Source organism: Terrapene carolina, unplaced genomic scaffold, assembly GCF_002925995.2.
Source record: "Terrapene carolina triunguis isolate 2854851 unplaced genomic scaffold, T_m_triunguis-2.0 Scaffold439, whole genome shotgun sequence".
NCBI classification, from domain to species: Eukaryota; Metazoa; Chordata; order Testudines; family Emydidae; genus Terrapene; species Terrapene triunguis.
In genome coordinates this window covers 145,436-172,162 of record NW_020664790.1, presented here as the reverse complement: position 1 = coordinate 172,162, position 26,727 = coordinate 145,436, and the positions used below count along the sequence as shown (strand labels likewise).

General features: G+C 40.5%; 1 protein-coding gene across 1 annotated transcript in view; it reads right to left on the bottom strand.

Annotated features, from left to right (window-relative positions):
- The window catches only part of NUP210 (nucleoporin 210), a 117,625-nt gene that overhangs the window by 77,784 nt on the left and 13,114 nt on the right, over window positions 1-26,727 (bottom strand). Inside the window, exons 2-11 of the mRNA XM_024208793.3 lie at window positions 25,840-25,976; window positions 24,089-24,220; window positions 17,486-17,582; window positions 13,546-13,696; window positions 8,171-8,303; window positions 7,079-7,237; window positions 6,553-6,621; window positions 6,093-6,199; window positions 4,409-4,549; window positions 2,807-2,944 (exon numbers count right to left, since the gene is read on the bottom strand). Of these exons, the coding sequence (XP_024064561.2) occupies window positions 2,807-2,944; window positions 4,409-4,549; window positions 6,093-6,199; window positions 6,553-6,621; window positions 7,079-7,237; window positions 8,171-8,303; window positions 13,546-13,696; window positions 17,486-17,582; window positions 24,089-24,220; window positions 25,840-25,976 (1,264 nt within the window). The remainder of the gene's footprint in view (window positions 1-2,806; window positions 2,945-4,408; window positions 4,550-6,092; window positions 6,200-6,552; window positions 6,622-7,078; window positions 7,238-8,170; window positions 8,304-13,545; window positions 13,697-17,485; window positions 17,583-24,088; window positions 24,221-25,839; window positions 25,977-26,727) is intronic.

Genomic DNA, 26,727 nt, shown 5'->3' with positions numbered 1-26,727 from the left:
GTTACGCCCACTAGCTGAACCTCAGATTCAGGAGGAACAATATGGATTCCATCCCATCCGTGGAACAATGGACCAGCTCTTTGCTCTCTCGCAGATACTTGCGGAGTCGTGGGAATTTGCTAATCCAGTTTATCTTTGTTTTGTAGACCTGGAGAAAGCATATGACCATGTTCCACGAGATGTCTTGTGGGAAGTGCTGCGGGAGTATGAGGTGTCAATGCCGCTTGTGTGTGTTATCTGGTCCCTCTATTCTCGGAGTGACAGCTGCGCTCGTATTCTGGGCATCAAGTTGAGTTCGTGCAAGGTGGGCATTGGACTCCACCAAGAATGCGTCTTGTCTCCACTGCTGTTCGTGATTTTCATGGACAGGATATCAAGGCGCAGCCAAGCTATGGAGTGTATCTGGTAGAGGGGCTCAGAGGTGGCATCTCTGCTGTTTGCAACTGATGTTGTCCTTCTTGCTTCATCAGACTGTGATCTCAGACGCTCATTCAAACATTTCGCTGCTGAGTGTGAAGCGATTGGGATGAGAATCGGCACCTCCAAATCAGAGGTCATGATCTTCTCCCAGAAGAAAGTGAACTGCTCTCTCCAGGTGAGGGGGGAGCAGCTTCCCCTAGTGGATAAGTTCAAGTATCTAGGGGTCTTGTTCATGAGTGATGGCAAACGGGAGCATGAGATCAACCAGCGGATTGGTGCGGCAGCAATGCGGGCGCTGTACTGATCCATGATGGTGAAGTGGGAGCCGAGTTCTCACCCAAGCTCTCTGTTTACAGGTCAATCTACGTCCCCAACCTCACCTATGGTCATGAACTTTGGGTAATGGCCGAAAGGACGAGATCGCGGATACAAGCGGCGGAAATGAGGTTTCTCCGCTCGGTAGCTAGGCTTACTCTTTGAGATAGGGTGAGGAGCTCGGCTATACAGGAGGGCCTCGGAATAGAGCCGCTACTCCTCTGGATCAAGCGGAGCCAGTTGAGATGGTTCGAGCACCTAATAAGGATGCCCTCTCAGGGGCTTCCATTGGAACTCTACCGGGCACGTCCCACTGGGCAGAGGCCCTGAGGTTGACCCAGGACACGCTGGAGGGATTATATCTCCTGGCTGGCCTGGGAATGCTGGAGAATCCCCCAGGAGGAGCTGGAACCTGTTGTGGAGGAAAAGGAGGTCTGGTCCTCCCTACTCTCCATGCTGCCACCGTGACTCTCACCAGGAATAGCAGCATAAAGGAAAAAGAAGAAGACGACTACTTTCTCCAGCTAAAGGGAAAGGGAACATGGGGTATGCTTAAAATGAAAGCCTTATTCAATATTTTACATTTCAAATGCTTTACATTTCAAAACCTTCCCCCCTCTTCCTTTTCTGTATTTTCAATAAATTGTTAACAATGATTTATCATGGCATGTTTGCCATGGTACCAAGCAGGCTGAGGTCTCTGTACACCAAACCCCAAACCTTGTTTACTGTTGGACAGTTAGGATCATTGTAATCCCTGTGACTCTGTGGGCCGCTTTATTCCATCTAAATTAATACAGTGCTGCTGTAAATGTAGATTAGGTAAAACTTTTCAGTAGACCCACTTTATAATTTAAGGAAATCAAAGCAGAACATCTAAAGATTTATTTTTTTATGAAAATCAATGTAACCAGTTGGACATTTCATATAGCGCTAACCACCACCATGGCACACAAAAAAAAGATTAAAAGAAGAAACAAAGGAACATTTTGAAAGAGCACGTGCCAAATGTTCAACTCTCCATCGGGGACAACCAACTTGGGTTACAGCAATGTAATAGAAATGTGTAACAGTGCTGGGCATTTTTACATGGTTATGTATAGGGTAACCGAGTATGAGCTGAATTCTGGTCTCTCACAGGTGAAAATCCAGTTGAAGCCAATGAAGTCAATGGTGTCATTCCACATTTACACCACTGTGGAAGAGCAGAATTTGGCCCTATACAAAGTGCAAAAATAAACCATTCAAATCTCTTGTTTTACCATATGTAGGCTGCTTCGTATCTTTTCCTGGACAGTTTGATCAGAGAAAAGACTCGTATCTCAGCGCACACATATGCCAAGTGGATAGACAGGAACTGCACATGTAATATTTTTGAGGCGAAATGTGTTGGGGAATCTTCATTTAGCGACCACCTCAAGGGTTCAAATTTTGATTTTGTAAGCAGTATACAAAAAGGTTCCAGTGGAGCACATTCAAAATATGGTTTGGTTTAATAGTGTGCCTTGGCAAGCATGGTAGAATGAGAAGGACAGGAGGAGCACAAGAAAGAGGAGAATTAAAAAAAACCCTGTTGTTGAATCTACCGTAAAGAAAGCTGTGGCCTTTGCCGTCCAATAACCATGTTATTGGTACAGCCAGGGAGATAGGCAGGAAATGAAGGATGCCAACATCAATGCACTAGGGACTTGCTCACTCATCTTAAGATGGCTTCTTGGCAGTCACTATGCCAACTAATTCAGGGAATCTATTTGCAATAAATTAAGTGCCTCTCTCATTGCCTGAAATCTGTCACACTCAATTATCGTTAAGTTTGGCTTTTTTGTAATTATGCATTACTTTAAAAGGTACCGACAACAGAGACAAAAATAACAAAGGTGCAACTCTTTTTAAAGCAGTTACCAGTCAGTGCACTTGAACTCCAGTGAAATGCCACCAAACACACTTTTAACGTGAATACGCCTGCAGCAACCAGAGTTAATATGTAGCAGCAGTTTCCCCAAACAACTACTGGCCTCATTGAATCTTCCAGAGTGACACTTCCTGCATTTAGATGGCTTCCTTAGCATACCTTTATTGTGTACTGATAGGCTCCTGCCTTTGGCTGCCATGGAAATGTCAAAATGCTCGGTGAAAGGATAATGGGAACATAAATTTCAACTTCTTGCTGGTTTCGTACTGGTACAGGCAATGTATGAACACCTCCATCCTATAATAAGTAACAGCATGTACAATTATAAATGACATTCATAGCACTTGTTAAAAGAAAATTCTGTATTTATTTATAAATAGGTTACTGAGGAAACACACACACACAGAAAAAAGGATATATTTAGCACAATTTTTTTTTTTTCTTTTACTATTAGCTCTGCACTTCCTGTGAGCAAATTAGCAACTCATTGGAACAATGCCCACTCTATATTAGATATACCACTGTCATTACTCTGGAGCCATAGATGAACATGGCAATTTACTGGCAAATTAAGTAACAAGGAGTTATCCCTTCTCCACTCCTTGTGCTTCATAACCCTTCTTCACACCCTGCTCAGCCCCTTCCTACTACAGTCGGTTCATTGGGAAAGGGACAGATTGTGGGTGGAGAATAATGCATCTATGCCCAAGGAAGGGATTCTTAATACCATACTCTGAAACTGGCTGTTACGTTGCCATCAAGAGCCTTCCATGACTATGATTCCCAATGAAGATGTAATTCCCCCTGCTGTTACTCCTGCTGGGGTTCTGAAAGCACTGCAAGTCTCGCAGACCTTGGGGAGGCCTTTTCAGAAAAGCTGACAGAGAGAGGCCGACTGCCTGAAGCAGAGGGTGGAATTGGTTCATCACTTTCAAGGAGCAGCTAGGAAGAGATTTGAGAACAAATGTGTCTCAGTATTTGAACCCCATCAAGTTTCAGACATAAAACCAAATCGCTGAATGGGGAGGAACCCTCCCAAACTGAAGTGCCCTGGTGGCTGCATACTTGGCAGCCACCACGACTGGCCAGGTAGCAGAAAAGTTTAATCAATATTCATTTTTAAGAGGCTTGTAGGCTGGTATGTTTGGCAGGTCTTCTTTCTAGCATTTAATGATCACTTACCAAATGACAGAAAGTGTCCCAAAATTTAATGTAATGCAAAGCAGGGCCAGGACATGGCACAGTGAGTCAGAATTTCCCTACACACAGTAGTAAGCCTTGACATTTACTCAGAGTATGTGACTGGGCCCTTAGTCAGCACCCTGCTACAAGACATGCCCACGTATTCCGGATAGCTACCAGAGAAGAAATTCAGAGCAGTGCATTTCAATCACTCTAAACAAGCGGTAAATGGCACACAACTAGGAATCAATCTTGCAACCTTACTCAGGCAAAACATCTATTATTCATTCTTTCTATTTTTGTAGCATTCAGGAGTCCCACCTACAGACCAGGACCCCATTGTGTTAGGCACTGTACAAACACAGAACAAGAACACTTTGTTGAGCATTTTGCTTAAGTAAGAAATTCAGGCTCTGCCCCCTCGTCCATTTATATATGTTCTTATTTTTGAGTGGCTTAGTCATTTAATTCCTATTTTTGCTTTCAGAGGAGTATACCAATAAAAAGATTCTGATGTGTATGTACTTGATAATTTTTCTAAGCATATGAGCAAACAAGAACATTTTTAGTAAGACATACCTGATCTACTACAGATGTTAAAGCAGCATCGATAATAGTTTGACCCTTCTTTATTGCTTTCACATAGTGATATGATCCATTCAGAGAGGATTTCAAAATCTCAAAATATTCTTCAGACAATTCTGTATTAATTCTGATATTCTGAAATTAAAATATATTGCTTATGTGTTGCCAGGGATTAACAACATTGAGGAATACATTTCAGGACAGCAAAAAATATTATTTTGTTAAAAAAAAAAAATAATCAGAAAATCCAACCAGAAAAAAAAGTCACACTACACATATATGGTCAACTTACAAACAAATAAATCCCCAAATATCCAACCTTGCTCTCAGACAAATAAATAAGATTAAGCTACAATTTCCAAGTTTAGGTGCTTGAGATTAGAAAGCTAAATAAGATTTTCAGATGTGCTGAGCAGACAGCTTCCAAAACAGATCATTCATGTAGGTGAATGAATATGGATTCAGATGCCTAACCTGAGGTACTGAAGTTTGAAAATGTTGACATATAAATAATGTAAACAAATGTTATGAAGTTACATTGTGTAACTATATATAGTTTAACAAGCTTATCTGAAATTCAGGGGTATAAGAGGGTTTTTTCCCCCCTTTAAGACAGACATCATCCAGTGCATCAAGATCATCTTATTGGTTTCCTGTGGGACAGAGTACTAGCATCCAAAAACACTTCTATCATCATAATTTAAGAGAATTTATTTCCATCAGAAACAACCTCTAATGTTGCAGGAAAGGACATCACTACTTCTACCACTAAACTAATCAATTCAGATTTTACAACCTCCAATTTACAATTTCTCTATTCTGTCATCCTTAATACGCAAGGAAATATATGAACTATTTCCCTAACAACAAATTTCTTCGTAATTTGGGTTAAAACTTACACCGGTGTAGCTATGTGGTATGGGGTGTGAAAACACCACACCCCTGAACAACATAGCTATGGCAACAAACCCCCCCTGTGTATACACAGCTATGCCGACAGAAGAGTGCTTGTGTTGCTGTAGCTGATGTACTTAGACAGTCTTAGAATGTCAGGGTTGGAAGGGACCTCAGGAGGTCATCTAGTCCAACCCTCTGCTCAAAGCAGGACCAATCCCCAGATAGATTTTTACCCCAGCTCCCTAAATGGCCCCCTCAAGGATTGAACTCACAACCCTGGGTTTAGCAGGCTAATGCTCAAACCACTGAGCTATCCCTCCCCCCTATGGTGGTGTTCTCCCTACCCTGGAAGAAAAACTCCTCCTGTCGATATATGTTGCGTCTACACTGGCGGCTACATCTGTGTAATCACGTAAACTTACTCCATAAAACTAGAGAAGAAACACCTTTGACAAGAGGTTCAAAAAAGATTTAATACCTTGAAAATGTCTGCTAACTACACTTGGTGCTCATCCTTACTGGCTGCACTGGTTTGGAAGTTTCATTCTATCATAAACTTGCAGAGATGCAGCACGCCCGCCAACATTCTCTCAGTTTTTCTGTCACATGTACTAAGATGTGTCCCGACAGAGCTACCCAGCATGCTTTGTAACAACAAAAAATTTCCAAGTCTGTGTAAGTAAAGGGTTGCTTAGCTAATTGCACAAAATTTTTTACAGATTTACTAGATACACAACGTCCAGTAACACAGAATAGAAACATATACCAACACTGCACTTACATCAGATAAATACACCTTATTGCTTGATTTGTCATATGCTTCTATTGTAATTTCATAAAGTCTGCCTGTTTCTAGGACCCATCTGTCACCAGGATGAATTGTAAATCCTGTAAAACAGAAAACATTCAACAGCATAGACCAGAAGGCCATTTATGTGATGAACTATTATGTATCATATATTCACAAACATTTTGGTTCATAAAATTTAAAGATGTGCTTTAATTGCTAAAGACTAATGGTGGGGAAACAGAGGAAATCAATAGTTAAAGCCAAAATTGCTTAATATGAAACATTTTCTTATTAAAAAAACATTTCTACTATACTATAATTTATATATGTGAGCAGGTACAGGGACTTAGATACCATATGCACCGATACTCCACAGAGGCATTGATACAGTATATAGTTTGAGAATTTGTTAAAGAAATAAACACTCGGAAGAACAACAGCAAATACTAACCTAAATATCCAGGATCCACAACATAGATAGTGCTGTTTGGTAATCTGGAAGCACCTTGCATGCGAATACCTGCAATCTCAGTCAAGGAACTAAAAGTCTTTGAAAGAAGAACATTAAAACTAACTTCTGTCTCGGACTGCTTTCATGGCTATTTAAAACTGACTCCATGTTCCTGAAAAGAAGGACACAAAAATGCTAGCTCCCTTAAGAGTGAGCATTTCCAGAATATACTGGTTTACAACACACACACACACTCTCCCTCCTCCTCCCTCCCACTAAGGTAACAGACAAGATAATTTAATGGATCTTTTCCAGGCCTAAAGCCCTAATTTCTAGGAGCACGTCAAGGTATCTGGAGATAGTGGTGTGACTGAACTCACAGCAGTGCTGCTTTCTACACCTGTCAGCTAGTGCTGATTTTCAGACCACTGGGCAAAGCATGGATAGTTTTATCCTGGTGTGTGTGGCAGAGAGTGGAAAATCTGCCTCCTGACATCAGGCATTGAGCACCCCACAGAAAGGATATTTTTGTGCCCCAGCACTAGGTTAATTTGTCCCTGCTGCAATGCAGTTACCGTTGATGTTGCCTGATCCAACTTGGCAACAGGCCGAGCTGGATCTCCCTCAGGACCAAGGATGTTGTTCTGAAGCTGCAGTTCATAGTGATCTGAAGGCATCATTAATTCTGTACATGAAGCAAGAAGACACATGAAACAACACAAGCTAATGTGTCACTGTTTGGACCCTGTTAATTATTACTGATTAATTTTTTTATTTGATGCCTAGCACACATTAAATTGGCTCTTTAAATAGTTTTGTAGAAAATGCATTTTCTACACCCAGGCATGAAGCATAATCTAAGCTAGATGAATAAAATAATATTTTGTTCCCATTGCTGAAGGCTCCAACTAAAATTGCCTTCCTGCTTAAAGGAGAATGACATCAGACCAATTTCTGGTCTTGGCAAAAGGAACTTTTTACATGAGCAAGTGAAATCCATGCTGCTGCATCCCATACTGCCAGCTAGAGAGCTGAAGTAGGTCTAAGTGGATACATCATTTCATATCTGGTTTCTTAAAATAACTCCCATCAACAATATTGCAAGTTTCTTGTACTTGTACCTGTATCTTATAAACAAATCTCCTCATTCTCTGAAATTGGTATCCAGCTAGTTCAACCTTTCTCCAATTTTCATATTAATTTGCCAAGAAAATGGAGTAACATCTAAATCAGGCATTTCACAAAGTGAATGAGGCCTTTCTGTGGAAAACAAATGTACTAAAAATTCAAATGTTTCCCCAATATGAAAGACAGATGAACACGATTGAATAATACAGACCTGGATCCCAAACTTGCAAACTGTTATGCATGTGCTCAAATTTATGCACATGACTAATCCTTAATAGGACTACTCCTACATAGAAGATAAGCATATGCATAAGTGTTTGCATGATGAGAGAAAGGATCTCTCATCATAATTTTGATTATGAAAGTTTAACAATCTAAGATGAATTTAAGACCATTTCCTTATCAGTGTACACAATATTTTAATTTTCTACTCATAGGTGAAAAATTCACACTGAATGTGGAACATTAAGAAAAATGGAGGAAGACAAACCTGTAATCTTGCCTTGTCTTATTTTCTGAACTTTATATTGAAGTGATGTTCCTACCAGCAGGTAGATATCATAAGCTGGATTTAGAAGAATGTTTTCCAAAATAAGCAACCTGACTTCTGCAGGATGTACATTCTATTGGTTAAAAGAAAAAACAAAAGCCACATTTTAAAGTAACAAATATACCCATTTAAAAAAAGCTTCATAATCCACAAATAAAAAATATGTATAAAGTTATTTCTGTCCTGAAGAGCAGTTTAACACCACCACTTTTCTAATGGCAATAGAACTCAGAGCACATAGTGGTACACAGAAGCACAGCTTCACTTGCACCATCAGCAATGGATACTAAAGGAGATAAGCAAAATGAGACATTTGAAGATATCTGAGCAGGGTCAAACCAATCAACAGTTAACTTAATGATTAATGTGTAAAATGTCAAGTGATGAATACAAAGATGAGGTCTCAGATATACAGAGATGAGGATTATTTGACCATGAAAGAAGACAAGCAAAAATAAATAAATTAATAAATAAATAAAACTGGCCAGGGTGTTAGAGACAAGGTAATCAAAATATTTTGGTGACCATCATTCCTCTCTAATCATTACAACAGTACTTGTTGTACACCTCTTATTTAAGATCAACCAGTGTTTTCATAAAGCCTTCCACAATTGCTTTCAAAATTTCATAACTTGAAAAATCTTAATGTTGGCACACTTCTGGGGCTTTTGGCTTGTTTGAAGTGTACCATTTAATAAATATTGATGGCTAAGAATATCACATGACTAGACAGAAAAATACTGGATTTCAGTGAAAGAATGTACACATCTTCTGCAGCGCTGGAAAAAAGGTAAGTGTATCATAAACATTTGTATCTGTTTGTGCTCTGCAGGGAGCATTTTTATAAGGGTCCAAACAGATTAAATGTAGCAGCACTCCAAAAGTCTGTACAGTATCATGCATCATACCAAACTGTTACAGATTTTTTTTTTTTTTTAATACGACTTCCCAGAATAGGACAAGCGTAGTATGTATTTGCTACAAGTGTTTTTCTTTTTATACTACAGTGCAGCAAACATTTAAATTCTTTAATTGCATGACAAGTTTTGAAATGCTTCAGAGGAGACATTTGGATGTATCAGATGCAAAGGACTTTTATGAAGAACTGGCATTTATATATTTACCAGATAGACTTAAGAATGTTTTTTCCATTTTTTAAGTACACCGCTACCCCGATATAACGCTGTCCTCGGGAGCCAAAAAATCTTACCGCGTTATAGGTGAAACCGTGTTATATCGGACTTGCTTTGATCCCCGGAGCGCTGCTTTACCGCGTTATATCCGAATTCGTGTTATATCGGGTCACGTTATATGGGGTAGAGGTGTACTGGAAATATTTTTTAACCTCATCACATGTTTAAAATCCCCCCCACGTATATTCCAATCTATGGCCTAGATTAAAAATGTTACACATAGAACTGCAGACTTTAACAAATTACATTTCTTGAGGGTGGAGAGGTGAAGAGAAAAGTGAGGCTTTGGGGAGGAAAATTGCTGTTAAATACTCAAGGAAGCTTGAAGGAGGCCAGTTTTAGTTTATTGGCAAAGTAACATGTATTGCCATGTGAGAGGCTACAGGGTGAGTTACTGTGCAGCAAGCCAGGGTGTGACTCTACAGCACATCATCTTGCGATGCAGTAACATCCCATGTGGACACTGCTACAGTGCACTGAAAGTCCTGGAGTGTGGCTTGGCTTAAACGTGCTACATTTGAAAGCATAGTATGCTAACTTTCAGTGCGCCGCAGCGGTGTCCACATGGAACTTGATTCACAGAGAGCTGGTGTGCTATAGATTCACCCTGGCTTGCCATGAATTAACTTGCTCTGTAATTTGCCAACTATCCCTTGCACAAACTGGTGCCAACAGTGCTGCAGAGTGCATTGGCATAGCCAGTACTACCAGCAGTAAAGTTTCCAGGTTAATAACACTGTCTCTGACCTCCAGCTCAATCCAACTGGCCATGGCATGGTTTTAAGCACTTTGAGAACTGACTCTGAGTAGAAAAGTCTACTAAATAGTGGTTACACCAGGAAGTGATTAAATTTTTCAATTAGCAAATAATAATTTAAAATGTATAGCATTTTCCAATCAAGAACCTTAAAGTTCTTTACTGACATCAATAAACTTCACAACACAACAATGGAATACTAATGCCATTTCACAGATAGGGAAACTGAGGCATAGAGTGTATAAGTAATTAGTCCACACTGCTGCAGCCAGGAAAATATACATAGTGAAGAGTTCATGAATCATGTGTGCTTTCAGCCACTAAATCATGCTTTCCCTTACAATCAGATGTTCTCTCTTTATGGTCTTTTGCATATCCAGGTAGAACAACTTAGGAGGCTCGGTGCATTGAAAGTCTGTTCATATTTTGGTTTATTCTTAATAGGAAAAAAATAAGAAGGTGCAGGGTAATAGGAAATTCTTGGGGTTTTTTTTATTAACAGGGAATTTAATTTACTTATGTATAGATGGATCGCTCTTATATCCTTTCCTTTTTATGCAAGCCATTTATATCTGGGGGGAGGGATAGCTCAGTGGTTTGAGCATTGGCCTGCTAAACCCAGGGTTGTGAGTTCAATCCTTGAGGGGGCCAGTTAGGGATCTGGGGCAAAAATCTGTCTGGGGATTGGTCCTGCTGAGCAGGGGATTGGGCTAGATGACCTCCTGAGGTCCCTTCCAACCCTGGTATTCTATGATTTGCTGTTATAGCCCAAAGACATGCCAAAAAGTGTTTATAAAAAATGAAAGTGGCCATACAGCAGTGACCACACTGAAGCTGCAAAATGTAATGCTCTGTCCTTCTTCCAACTTTCAGGTTTACTGTCCTGGATAGTGGGACAAACACCAAGAACCTGGGTGATATCCTGGGCCCAAAAAAGTCAATAGTTTTGCCACTAACTTCAGTGGAGTCAGGATTTCAGTGCAAGAATTCAGCCATAAATTATGTTCTGCATCCTGGCACAGCCCACAAATTCTGTGGCCCTTTAGAATTTGTTGACTGCCTGTCACACTCTGCAATAGCTGCAGATGCAAAAAGCTTGTCCCTGCAGCAGCTCAAACAAGGAAGCAATTCCAAATTATACATTGTTCAGCAATGCTGCAGAAGGATAAGGTGGAGAATTTAATCTTGTGGAGAATGTGTCCCACCCTACGATTTTTGGAGGCAAACACACAATGGATAATCTGAGATCTGGAAATGCATTTTTTTTCAGGGTGGTCCAACATACCTTTGTTTGACATGTCTTCTAAAACTGCTATCATATGTGTGTGTAACTCCTTTGTTTATTGCATATTCCTAATTTTATATACTACACAAAACCAAATTCTGTTCTATTCCATTTGCTTGAGGGATGTTCCACTGAAAATATGTGTGGTCTGGCAGCAGTGAAAGATTTAAGGACAATAGTAATAAAGCAAGTCATATAAAGTTCTGAGCAGGATACTACTATTTCAATCAAAATTCACAGAATGATGCCAGAACCAATGCAGAAGAAAATAAATATGAAGACAAAAAACAAAACCAACTATAACTGGCTAAGAACCACAGCAAAAATAAACATTACTAATACCAGGCCATACTCTGATCTCATCAGCAATAGTGTGAATCTGGAGTAATTGCAAGGAGTAGAGCAGAATTACTTTTCAATTGCACCACTGAAACCAAAATATGGCCCTTAAGATACACTATTATTTTTGTACTTCTAAATAATATTTTCAGAGGATGTAGATTATTTAACCAATACCTGAAAAATGTAAACCAATATATTTTGTTTAATCGAGAAACTGGAAATATATCAAGTAATTGCATACAGATACTGGATGGATTTTTTAAAAATACTGTAAGTGAACATTTATTTCTTAAAATATTGCAAAGTTTAAAATACTAATGAAATGCAAAACATTCCTGTAAGAAATAACCCATTAAAAAAAGAGATAAATGTCTGTTAAATAGATTGTACTAACAGAAAGGACAATTTCATTACTAGGGTTAAAATGAAAACACAGTTACTGTAGATTACAAAGAAACAAATAGCATAAATCAATAGGAGACCTGGGAAAAAGGCCAATGCTATAGTTAAACACACTTGTTTATTAGCATTTGAACTCACTGCTTTCTGAGACTGGAATCTAATGAGGCAGAATTGATTACAAAATGAGGATTGATACGATGCAGGGAACTAAGGGGGTGGTCTCAATTCAATAAATGCGCAACACAGAAAAATCCATCAGATAAATCTTTAATATTTGTTGACAGGGAGCCAGAGGGCCAAAACCTCATCCCACAATGAATGCTGATAATCACCGAGCAGTGGGAATGCTTCTATTTGATAGCAGTAGTAGATCAAGGCTCCAATTCAGCAAGGTACCTAACTGTGTGTCCCCCACTTGAGTCAGGCTGACAACTTGCATGCTTAAAGATACACATGTGTTTAGGTGTCTTGCTGAATCAGGGCCCTGTTGAGCTACACAATGCTGCACAGCATTAAGTGAAGGCCAGAATCTGGCAGATGTTGTCCAAGGATATTAATAATCAAACATTAATAATAGCAGCACTTATTTAAAAATGTATGATGTCAAAGCACTGTGCAAATATCCAAGTGTCATTATGCTCTGATCCAAAGACAATAAACTTGAAATCCCAAGATGTCATTTTTTTTCAGAATCACTTTTCAACTTCCAGTAGAAGTTTGCACAGTTTACAAGTGAACAGCTGTTTTTATAACTGGGAACCTTACATAATCTGGGATTTCAAAAGTAAACTGTCTTATTTCTGGCTTGCACAACACCACAATAAGTTCATGTTATTATTAAGTATTTGTATTACAACAGTGATTAGAGAAATGAGAGCCCCACTGCACTAGGTGCCATATAAACATAGAGTGAAAGGCGGTCTCTGCCCTGAAGAGCTAGTGATCGAAGAGAAGGAAAAGAAATTGTGAATTTGGAGTGCATTCCTTTGTAAAACAAACTAAATAACATAGGAACGAGATATCTACACCATCATGTCACAGAGTCAGGTTTAGAAACTAGCTTTGGGACCCACATCATCTGAGGAGCCCATTAAACAGGATAACTGCACTATTCATCCCGAGTGCTAGGCAAAAATCAATGAAGTAGTATTGGCAATCACCTCAGAAAAAGCCACATAATCTACCCATTGGTAAAGGGGGGGCAATGCTACAGTAGCTGATAAAGAGAGAGAGGTTGGAGTGGGGTATGTAGTAATATGGGAGGGAAAATTAATGCAGTTCCAGGGAAGTTCTGCCATGAAAATAAAAAAATAAATGAACCGTGTGAATTTCTTACCTTATAAACAGATTCCTGTATTCTTGCTTTTAATTTGGAACTCCCTGTTTTCATTCCAGACACCAGAACGGTGTCTCCTTGTTTGGCAACTTTTTCCATCTCTGATATATAGGAAGGCGGTATGTAGGTAGATTCTAAGAATTTGAGTATACTGAAAAGTGAACAGAACAACTTTATGAGACAAGAGTCATGAATAATGTATGCTAACCCGGCTCAGAACTACAGTATTGTCTACTTCTAGCACAAATGCCCACAGCACATGTAAGATGCTTATCTTAAGCCAGGAAGGAGAGGCTCAATTTTCACTTATATTCCTGAACACATGAATGTTAAATTAAGCTTTCATGGGTGCTGTATGGGCTTATGTAGGACTGGAAAACATAGATGGCTATAATACCTATTTGCAGGTCCCTTTTCTAACCTGTACTGCGACTGTTAGGCATAATTGTACTCAGTACCAAGATAATTCAGAGTTCGCATTGTATTCTGCAATGGACATATAGTGCACAATACATCTGTGTGCTCTGACACTGTGGTACTCTGGCTTCTGTGGCTAATTTGTGTAGTGACTGGGATAAAAGTGCATCTGAAGCTTATGTATAGAAGGCAGGACCTTCTTAGAGACATAAAGGAAACATGGATGAGGTATCTCCAATGATGTTTCCAGTCTGCATATAGAGGACTCTCTAGATCAGTGAGGTATGGTAAATGGGAAAGGCATTGCGGTTCTGTTTGTGATTAAGAGAACATAATGGTGTTTTGCTCAAGTGAACTAGAAGGGTGTTTGATGTGAAGTGGATAGGAAGTGCTGATTAAATGTGTACAGGCAGTATGTAAGTTATGTATTTTGTGGTCTCTGATGGAAATTTAGATGAGGTATAGTAATTAGGAGAAAAGGAATTTCTGGTGGTCAGGATCTGGGTAGGTGTTGATAACAGGGTCAAATTTTGAAGGTTGCTTGCAAAAAAACACCAAAAACAAAACTTAGGATGAAATTTTCCAAGGAGCTGAATGATGTTAGGCACCAGACCTCCACTAGATTTCAATGGGAGTTCAGCAACTTAAAGCCTTCAGGTTTCTTTAAAAAACAGCCTTAAACTCTGAATTTCTTGCTTCAAAACTTTTTTTTTTGTGGGGGGGGGGGGAGAGAACACAACCACTTTTAAACATATAATATTTTTAATAAAGTGTGACAGATTTTCCTTCCCTTGGAGTTTTTAAATCAAGATGGGATGTCTTTCTAAGAGCTGGATTGGATTTTCAAAAGCACCTAAATGATTCAGGGCTTGTCTACACACAACAGCTGTACCATTTAAAAAAACAAACAAAACAAAACACACACATTAGTGCAGAAAGAGTTCTATCCATATAAGCTGCTAAAAAGGCATGTTCTGCCATTACAGGCAAAACCCAGGGGAAATACTGTCAGAAAAAAAATAATGTAGGTTTCATCAGAGAAATTACATTGGTTTACTATTAAAAAAAAACCCACACCGGATATAACAGAGTACTACAGACACAACAACACAGATAGTTCACATTAATGAGCAGGACTCTTAAAGCACAATATACTTTCCTATCTCCTCTGCCTCACGCTTTGATTCACTTCCTTACTAACTAAATTTTGCTGGATATTATTTTCTTAAGTAAATGGAAATCCTGGCACTTGAGTATGAATCTATTGTGTCTTAGCGTCCTGATTATATATTACAAGAACGGCGGTTTAATGTTCTACTTGGCTAGTATGTGGGAACTGCTTGATAGGAAAGAAAATTGATTTAGTGTTTTATATGCTTCTGGTATGACCAGAAACTCAAAAGTATGTCAGGCAGGCATTTCTGGAGCTGACATTCATATCAAGCAAAGCAAACACTCATTGTAGCATTTACTATGATGGATACTAGTAGAGTTCTATTAGACAAAATAATCCTGCTTTGCTGAAGGCCTATTACCAGTCAGTCGGTATCAATATAAAGGCTAAACCAGGACGTTGGGAACCTAAAATGAAAAATATCCCAGATACGACAACGCTGGGTAGCCTTCAAAGTTGATGAGTTTAATAAGAGTAGAAATTGAAATCCCTGTAGTGTGACTCCTCTCAGTCAAAGGAAATCAACAGAATACTAAAGTAGGTATAGGTACTGCATAAGCTTTCACTGTAAGTGAGGGGAAGACTGTTGGTGGGTAAGCACAGGAAGCTAGGAGTATTCCTATCCCTGCCACAAGCTCTCAGTATGATGTTGTGCAAGAACTTAACCTAGCTGTGTCTTAGTTTCCCATCTGTTAAACATAGATAATAGTATTTCCCTACCTTCCAAAGGTGTTACAAGGCTAAATTCATTAAGAAGTTGCAAAACACTAAGACCTTTGGATGGAAGTTTCTATTAGAGTTCAGAGTTTGGGCTAGACCAGAGGAGGGCAAACTACGGCCCGCGGGACCCTCCTGCCCGGCCCCTGAGCCCCTGCCCCGAGAGGCTTGCCCCCTCCCCCGCAGCCTCAGCTCGCCCCATCGCCGGCACAATGCTCTGGGCGGCGGGGCTGCGAGTTCCTGGGGCAGTGCAGCTGCAGAGCCGCGGCCTAACCCGGTGCTCTGTGCTGCACGGTGGCGTGGCTGGCTCCAGCCGGGCGGCGTGGCTGCCTGTCCTGCTACTCTGGGCAGCGCCACTGTAGTGCCGCCAGCCACCGGTGCTCCAGGCAGCGTGGTAAGGGAGCAGGGGCGGTTGGACAAAAGGCAAGGGAGTTCGGGATGGTGGTCGGGGGCGTGGATGAGGGTCGGGGCAGTCAGAGGGCGGGGAACAGGGGGGTTGAATGGGGGCAGGGGTCCCAGGGGGGCAGTCAGGAAGGAGAGAGGGGGTTGGATGGGATGGCGGGGGACAGTCAGGGGCAGGGGTTCTGGAGGCGGTCAGGGACAGGGAGAAGGGGTGATTGGATGGGGCAAGGGTCTCAGTGAGGCAGTCAGGAAGGAGGGGGGGTTGGATGGGGCGGCGCGGGGTCTGGGGGCCGTCAGGGAACAGGGAGTGGGTGGATGGGGAAGGAGTCCTGGTGGGGGGCCGTCGGGGCAAGACGGGGGTGGGTGGGGGGGAGAGTCGGATAGGGGGCGGGGGCCGGGCCATTTCTGGCTGTTTGGGGAGGCACAGCCTCCCTTAACCAGCCCTCCATACACTTTTGGAAACCGGATGCAGCCCTCAGGCCAAAAAATTTGCCCGCCCCTGGGCTAACCCCTACTCACGAGTCAATGGGACCATAGGTGTGGTGTGCAGGGGTCCTACAGATTATAAGTGCCAAGCAAGACACAGTGGTTTGGATTTTCAAAATGGTGTGAGGCTAAATCTGCTACATCTTCCATTAGAATGCTAAATGCCCTGCTCTGAAAGCTTCAAAAACCTCATTAAAATCTTTTAAAAAATGAAATATTTGTTTCTCAGTACAGTTCCTTGTAAATGGTGTCGAGAGTCACCAACACCGCAACCAAACTTTGGCCACCTTGTTGGCAGTCTCGGCAGAGTGGCCAAGTACTGAATGGGCCATAGCCCCACCTTCCAAATGAGAGGCTAACCTCTGACCTCTGCAGCCACCCCCATATCCTTACGTACCAATCGCAGCACTAATACCTTATCGTTTTCCCCAGTTGTTTGGGGAGGGGTCAGCTCTGGCATAGTTGCTAATTTTTTATTGGTGGTTTAGAACTATATGCACAGCTTCTGATCATCATCAATTGTATTTTTATTATTGCAAATTTTAAATGGGTGTGAAAGTGCCCAGAATTGTGGATTGGCAGTTGTAGTAGTTAGAAATCTAAAACAATGAATCTGTATACTATACTTTGGATATTATTATTTCAGTTTATAGACCCAGATTCAGCAAGGTATTTTTATTCATGCCTAACTTTAAGAACATGACTAAACCTGGGGCCTTTGAGAATAATGTAAATTGTGCTTACCGCAATGCATTGTGCGAATCTGAGAAGCCATCAGCCTCAGTATCTTTTACTATCGTCCAGTCAAAGGCTAACCCCGCCAATGTGCTAAAAGTGTTTCCTATAAATCAAATGAATAATTAGGTAACAAAATTCAAAATGACAATGAAGTCTTCCTGCTGCTTGGAAACAAACAAACAAGAAATATCAATGAACAGAAGCAGGAGCATCTTAAATTTGCAAAAATCATTCAAACAAGATAGTTCTTTATTAAAGTTAAAAAGGAGAGGTGTTTTTTTAAGCCAGATAACTGGAAGGTTTGGAGAATCAAAATAGAATAGAGAATTGTTTACAATTTATGGTTTGATATGCTGCTTTGGATCTTCTTCTTAAATACTTAGCCGAATGGTCGGCCATAACCATCGTTCACCATTGGATCTGTTCCTGTGCAGCCGCAAGGGCTTGATGGGCTAAGAGTCCAACACTGGAACAGACTTGATGCGCCCCCATAGTAAGAGGTCAGCCTCTGGGCCGCCTCCACTCCTCAGTTGGTGGAGTTTTACCCTGGATGTTACAAGCCAGCTGTAGAATGGAGCTCGCCGGAACGTCTTGTGGCATTCTTGCGACATATCCAAAAAGCGTAAGACGCCATCTGCAGACAATGGCCCCAGTAGCCTGTAGTGACCATAAACATCTGTGGTACAAATGCAATTGTTCTACTTTATGCCCAACATATGAAATTGGGAATGCTTTGGATCCCAGTACGTATATACAGGTATTATCATACACCCTCACTGCTCAACTACAAATTTATATTTTCTGGTCACACTAAGTGTACCAGCATGTCTGCTCTGGAGAAAAGGGAATTAACTGGCTGAATTTTTAATAAGATACTGCTGGAATCACAACCTTCCCCCTTCAAAACAAGAACCATCTAAACCTTGATTAGATTCCATAACTACTTTTTGGATACCAATAGGACACATGCATCCTTCAATACAGGTTATTACAAAAGTCAGATGTGACAATGGGCCCATTCCTGGTAAGCAGCAAAACTCCCACTTTATTTGGGCCAAGTGGATATGAGGCATCTTTGTTTGAATGTTGAAAGCATCACAATATAATTTATCTCAAACTCATTTTCACATGCAGGATGGATTCCAATCCCGAAGTATATGTGTGCCACTTAAAATTAGAAGCATTTTTGCATCGTAGGTGCTAACAGACTCCATAACGAAGTGTTGCTGACTCCCTAATGGTACATTAGGGCAGATATACAAGTCCTTGAACAACTCAGTGGTTTGGCAGAAAAGGAGAGGGTTAAGTCCTTCACCTCAGCTATTTGCAGAAGGCCAGATCCAACTACGCCTCAAGTCAATGGCAAATCTCTTTTACGGCATGTGTATGTCACAGTCATATCTCCTAATTACCATATATTCCACATTCTAGTGGAAACAAACCACATACATGAGACACTTCAGACATATCAGTAAGGAACTATCAACCTATATGTAATTTTATACACCTTTCAGATAACTCATAGAGCCAAGCGCATAATCCAGCACTTTCAGACATGTGGATCTGAGATACTCTCTGGGGAATTTGGGATCCACACTTTAATGAAATGCACTTTCCATATATATTCAATATGACTTTTTTAAACCTGAAATGGATTTACCTGTAATATAGACAATTCAAGTTATTCATTTTTTGGGGGAGCTAGATCTTATGTCTTGTCTACACTACAAGGGAAATTTGAGTAACGTGAACAGCGTAACTCAAATCGACATAGCTTAGATCTACTTACCACGGGGTCCACACTATGTGATGTCGACAGGAGACGCTCTCCCATCGACTCCCCCTTCTCTTCTCGATCCGATGGAGTACAGAACTCGACGTGAGAGCGATCTGCGGTCAATTTAGCGGGTCTTCACTAGACCTGCTAAATCGACTACCGATGCATCGATCGCCGCTTGTTGACCCCCCCCCCCGGTAAGTATAGGCAAGCCCTGAGTCATTCCAACATGTGAAATAACAGATATTAAAGGATTATAAATGGAATAAACATACTGAAGCCAGATAATTGTAACATGCTGAATCTGAAAGTCTTTTAGAAAGATCTCTCAACCTTTGGAGAGATGCTGCACCCACTGAAACCAATTACAAAGCTCCCATTGGCATCCATGGGTGCAGGGCTGAAGCCTTATATTGTGCTAGTATTTTTTATTATTAATAATAATTTATTTTAATTTATATTCTTTGTTTTCCTCTCATTCTTTCATTGGCAATTATAATGACCACTGCAACTTCACTGCCAAGTTCCTACAGCTAAAGGCTTATGGCATCATCTAAACCACAGAAATGCTGTAACAGTGGTAATACAATTCAAAGCATATTTTCCCTGCCAAATATATACAGACGCCCCCCAGGTTACGCAAATCTGCACTTATGGAAAAAGTTCCGTAAGCTAGAGATAGGAGGTGGGGGGGGGGGTTGCGCGAAACGGTCAGGTATACATTTCCAACTTACGCAAAATTCGAGTTACGCAAGGGGTTCCAGAATGGAACACTTGCGTAAGTTGGGGAGCGTCTGTACTATACAGATACAAATAGCTTTGTATCCTGCATGAACAAGATTGTGACTATAAAAAGCATCTTTCTCTTCTTCCATTCTAAAACTTCTTTCTTTAACTCAGTCTATTACGGGGGAATATGTTTCAAACTGCTTGAGGATATTTTATTTAAGATGCACAGAGCTAAATTAGCTGTTCTCATAACAGATGTTTTAGCTTTGCAAAGCTAAGACATGTTTTCCCTCATTCTTGCTCAAACTAAAGATGCAAGCAGGGCAAGGAGAGAAAAGCACTTTGTACCAGTGCAGAGATGTGTCTGAACAGTGCCACAGCAACACTCAGCAGAAGCACAATGAAATCCCTGCTGAGACAACGGGGACAGAGCCTCTGCAGCACAGGAGTTATCCAAGTCCTATCCTAGTCTCGCTGGAGTCAATAGAAAAACTCCATTTGGACTTTAGTTAGTAGCAGGATTTAGCCCGAAGTATAATTTAAAAAGAGTGGCATAATATATTAAATTTCATCCTGCCTGTTAGAAACTGAAAGCACTTTAGTCCCACTATGACTTGATTAGCCTCCATTAATCCTTGTACAAAGTTTACGCCAAGAACACACTGATCAATCAAGTAAAGATTAAGTTTGGACAGGAGTTTAAGAAGTCATTTTAGATATATCGGGATTATTTCCCCACCCTGCTCTTGCTAACAGTTCTATGACAGCAGTTCTAAAGCAACAGCATCACCAATTCTTTGGTACACTGAGCTATGATAAGACTGGAGTTTCCCTGTTCCCAGATTATGCCATAAAATAACATATAACCTCAATATAAAAATTAATTATTTTTTTCAATGGACTATACATATATTATCTTGTCAGATGGTACTGAGATCCTTCAAAAATAGGGAACTGTGACAGGAAGTTTCTCAATACACCTCAGTTTGGTGATAAACAACAAGTTGTTGGGGTTTTTTTGTTTTTTAATAAAATCCAGTTTCAAATCTTCTACTCTCTTCAAAATACTTTTGTCCTGAATTTTTGTATTTAGTTCATCATGGAGAATACAGGCGATCTCTAACACACAGCAATTCAGGGACTTCATCTAAAGATATACTGATGAAGCCCACTATGTAAGTAGTAGGTCATTACAAGAAGCAATTTTCCAATTGTATTGCAACATAGTGATTAACATAGACCAAAAAGTTATGATAGACACAGCACAGTTACCAGCCATGTGGACCCAAATGCAGAATCAGAACCAAGGGTTACTAAAATAGGTGTAACATATACTTTACAGTGATTCCTGCTAGTGGTGCTCTAAGTCAAGAACCACTCATCATTTCTAGGACAAATCACTATTTTAAGCGGCTGAAATTCACATATATAACTAAGGAACTGCAATGGTTCCAGCAGCTTTTTGGAATCCTATATATGAAATTACTTTGGGCCCTGATCCCACAGGCCCTACACAGATAAAAATCCCATTGAATTGCAGGTTTGGCTTGGTCCTACAAATACTTACAAATGTAAATAACTATTCTTGAACTCCAGACTAATCATGTGAACTAAGCTATTTCCCATTTATTAGTTTGTCTAAACAATGTAAAAATGTTATGGTACTTTTAAAATGTTGAGATGGAATTTAATCTTAAGAGTTCTGCTCTTTCACCAACAATTGGAACTTCAAGCATTTAACAAGAAGCTTTCACTGTATTTAACTCTCCATAATTCACAACAAGCATAACAAAATAACTTTACTGTCCTAAAATATTTGGTAGAAAGTTTTGTCCAGAACCTGTGAATCAGAATTTTGATTCATTTTACACTGTACAAAAATGAATCAAGTCTAGAAGCTATGAAGACGTACATGCACAGTAATTTTGTGATTAGTTTTTTTAAATGTTTACATAACTGCTTTAACATTAACATTCTCCATGTTTACAGAGTGCCTTGATATAAAGCTATTTTGAGATAATGGGTGACTGAGTTTACACCAAGACAGATTTGGCTCACAGTATCAAAGATTGGTTGAATATCGTCTCCCTTCTTCATACACTCATGAGGCCAACTTCCCTATTGTCCTAAATTTTTTCAGCAATGCTGCAAAACTATTTGGGGGAAGTGCTAAGTGCTTATTTACATAGCACACAATAATTGGTGTCATCAGAAAAAATACATGTTAGAGCATATTTAATGTGCATGTTTAAAATGTCTTCTGCTTTTTTTAGTGGCACTAACAAAAGTAATTTGCACACAATACATTAGGATGTTAAGTGTGTGACAAAACTCCAAAAAAGTATGTATAAGGGGAGGCACCACTGTGAACTATATATCTAGGTACTGCTATTTACAGCATCCTCTGTCACAGGACCAGAGCTTCACAGTAAAGCATGACTGGATCTTTCACACAAGATGCAATAATGAGGCACAGTATATGGTCAGTCTGAAACAAAGATAACATTTTTAAAAATTCCCTAACATTCCATTATGTGTGTAAGTGAAATAATATACAAGTTACTACAAAATCTACCAAATATCATCATGTATATGTGCAGAAGTCCAAAGTAAAAGCCAGCTACAGGCCCTTTGCAATGTTCAACTATTCACCAATTACAAGCTTATTTTTTCCCCTTTATTTTTGCTCCTCTTGTATGCAAAAGAATGAATAATTTACTGTCTAAAAGTCATTTATTCAGTTTTCTTAAATAACAAGAGAGCACCTCTGAAATGTAAAGACTGTCTTCAATAATTCTGCTCATGTTCCAAAACTTGGTCACCTGTTAGTATAGGAACAATGTTTGCAAAAGGAGATGAATGTGTAGAAAGTATTGTAAGAGAAGACCATAGCAGTTTAAAAGTCTCCAGCAAAATTCTTTAAGTTGAGTTCCTAAAGTTAATCACTTACAAAAAAGCGATTTTCAGAGCTGCTGAGCAATCACTGTTTCCATTACTTTAAGCTTGAAAGTTTAAGCTTAGGCTCCTAGTGAACATCTTATTCTAGCAATTTAGATTATACTGTTCTTTGTGGGTTTTAAACCACAGCTTCTGTTCAAACTTTAACTTGGATGGCTCCCAAAGCAAATTTGTCAGCTGAGTATGTTTGAGAGTCTACAGAAACACCACGCCAAGGTTCTGGAATTACAAATACAGTAAGGAAGTTTAACAGTTCTATCTATTGATATTTTGCAGTATAGAGCCTGGCTTTTATGATTTATAAGTAGACATATGTGGTTTAAGCCTCTAGTATCCAAACTATAAACATCAAGCTTCTACTGCTGTTTAAATCGTCTGGCCGCCTTAATTCACTTTTTAAAACCTTTTGTTTTGTGTGTAGAATTTAGCTGCTGAAGCAAGGTCTGAAGTTCCTAAAGGCACTCAGATTACTACATATGCTATGGCAAGCAGAGGTTTCCTCTTCCTCTTAGATACGATGGACCCAATCTATCTTCCACTGAAGTCACTGAAAAGACTCCTGACTCCAGTGGGTCAGACACTATGATGATGGAAACAACTGTAAAAAAATCTAGATTATATTAGTTTGAGGGATATGAAGCCCAGCAGTTGGTGCCTGGAACAGGACAGAAGTGTGAACAAAAGACATATTAAACTTGTTTGACCTTAAATAAAATGTCTTTTTACAGGTTTGCCTTAAAAATGCATCCTCCTTGCCTCAGCTTAGCAAAACCCTGTAGTTCACAGACATGTATCACTACTGCTTCAATCTTCCTTGCAGCCCTGACCAGACCAGCCAAATATTGATGTGACATTTTAGCTGTGCAAATGTTATTACCTCCTGCTTTTTGTTTCTTTCGCCCCCTTTCCCTGAAGTTAGAGCTTTTACATGTAAATATGTGTATTTGGGATTCTGATATTTGACAATGCCATTAATACTAAAGTTGATTCCTGAGGAACCCAGAAAAAATTAAACAGGAATTGTCAGATATGAAACAGTGTCCAATTGGCCCATTTGGATGTTTGGGATTTCTTGGCGCGCGCACGCACACACACACACACACGACTTCACTAAAACTTTCACATCTTAATAGTAAGCCTCTGACCTTCAGAATCCAAAGCCTGAATTTTCAGCTTCAGCGGTGAATCTTCAAGATAAAGTTCTCTTGTCGTGGACACAATTTGGATGCCATGAATTATGTCAACTATAGCATCACAACGAAGCACTTGACCAGTCACTTAAAGAAACAATAGAAAACATTAAGTCAGTAGCACTGAGCATGATCATCACCAAAATTATTAAGCAAATAAGATGAAGTACATCTTGATCAGCTGGCAGATCTAAACTAGGGGCAGAACAAAGCTTTACCATTCAGGGGATGGAATCTAGGTCCTGAATGCTATTGAAAAACAAACTAGGTCCTGAAGACAAGAGTAGCTCCTCCCTTTTAAGCTCAAAATAAAAGTGTTTGTATAGGACAGCAGCAGGCCAAAAAGTTTGCCCGCCGCTGTCCTAGAGGGCCACATTGGGTTTCATAAATTGTATGGAGGGCTGATTAGGGGAGGGGGTCGTGAGCTGGCCCCCACCTCCTATCTGCCCCCGCAGGACTCCTGTCCCATCCAACGCCCCGTTCCCTGACAGCGCCTCTGGGACACCTGCCCCATCCACACCCCCCCGCTCCCTGTCTCCTGACTGCTCCCGGACTCCTGCAGCCCCATCCAACCCCCCCTCCTTCCTGACTGCCCCACCCCAGGACCCCTGCCCCCATTCAACCCCCCGTTCTCCTCCCCGACCAGCCCGCCCCCTATCCACACCCCCGCCCCCTGACCAGCACCCCGAATTCCACTGCCCTCTATCCAACCGCCCCTGCTCCCTGCCCCCTTACCGTGCTGCCTGGAGCACCGGTGGCCGGCGGCGCTACAGCTGCACCACCCGGCTGGAGCCGGGCCACACCGCCCCCACACAGCACAGAGACCGGGTCAGGACGGGCTCTGCAGCTGCGCTGCCCCAGGAGCTCACAGCCCTGCCGCCCAGAGCATTGCGCCCGCGGCGGAGCGAGCAAGCTGAGGCTGCGGGGGAGGAGGGACAGCAAGTGAGGGGCCGGAGCCTAGCCTCCCGGGCCAGGAGTTCGGGCAGGACGGTCCCGCGGGCTGGATGTGGCCCGCGGGCTGTAGTTTGCCCACCCCGGTATAGGATTTACAATGCCCACCATATTGTAAGTGAAGAAATTTGCTTTATTTCCCCTCCAGAAAATTTTTGTATAGTGTTGCTGGTTCAGAATAGCAGCTCCCTGGACACAATTCAGTGACAGAAGTGGGTAAAAGCCCCCTACACGTGTCATTCATAAAACACCCTACATTCCTTTGGGATGAAAAGTGCAATATAACATAATGAATTTATTATACTATGATTATCTTACAAATAAATGTCTATTAACTCATCTACTTTGCATATCTTTCTTTCTAAAAGCATACATTACACTGCATTGATGTAAGGCATGGAAGTAAACTCCAATTTTCCAAATCCCAAATATCTGAAACTGAATTATGTAAAATTCAAATTGAAACACTCACTTTTAGGAATCCCCAGATTTGTGAGAGTTTCAGATACACCTACCACCCACCCCTGAAGGTTTCAGATGCCTTACCCACATTGACTTGAGACCTCTGCAGAACAGGGTTCATGTGGTCTTTTCTATCTGTAAGCTTATAAATAAAGTGCACATATGAATGGATGTTTGTTACATATACAGTGTGTATCCCTTAAAGATGTCATAGGGCTCATAAACCTGCAGTATTGTACAATTTTTTTAACCCACACAATAAAATGTGACTTTAAAAAAAGTTGAAAACTTACATATATCTTCAGCAAAAATGATACTTGTCAGACGTGTTGGCTGTGATGAACGTGCCTGGACAACAGCCTTTTGTGAACATTGGCGTTCATCTTGATCTGCAGGTTCTATGCTGGCAACTTCTGGCCTTGTGGAAGACCTACAAGAATATCACTGAAAGTTACTGCAATGTTAGCCAGCTATCATGGAAATTGCACAGACTCGTATTTAAAAGCAACAGCAACCTTTTTATCTAAACCACCACCACTATTACCATATGTAAAATCTCTGTCTTCATATTACAAGCTATGGGACTGACTTTTGCACGTGCTGAGTGCCCACATCTACCAGAGATTTCAACCAGAGTTGAGGTTGGTCAGCAATTCTGGGAAAAAATAGGCCCTAAGCCTATTGCTTCTATCGATTAACACATATACCCCTTACTGCAGCACAAGAACGCCAGTTTATGCTAGTCATTTTGCTAAAAATAAAAAATAATCCTATGTATTTACTAAGCCAAAAAATTCTTCATCTTGTGCTTTAATAACTTAGAAGCAGAGACAGTAAGATAAAATGCGAACATGAAGTGCAACCTAAGATTAAGTCTATCAATTACAGTGATGTGATGAAGTGGGTTTTAGCCCACGAAAGCTTATGCCCAAATAAATTTGTTAGTCTCTAAGGTGCCACAAGTACTCCTCGTTCTTTTTGCTGATACAGACTAACACGGCTACCACTCTGAAACCAGTCATAAGATACATGCTATTCATCACTTGCAATCATAATTGGCATCTTCCATGGCAAAGGTATGGATGATGACGACAGGTTTTTTCCAATTACAAAATGTTACAATTATCCATAGATTTGCTATGGCAGAGCCCATTAATAGTAAAAGTGATGAGTAACATTTT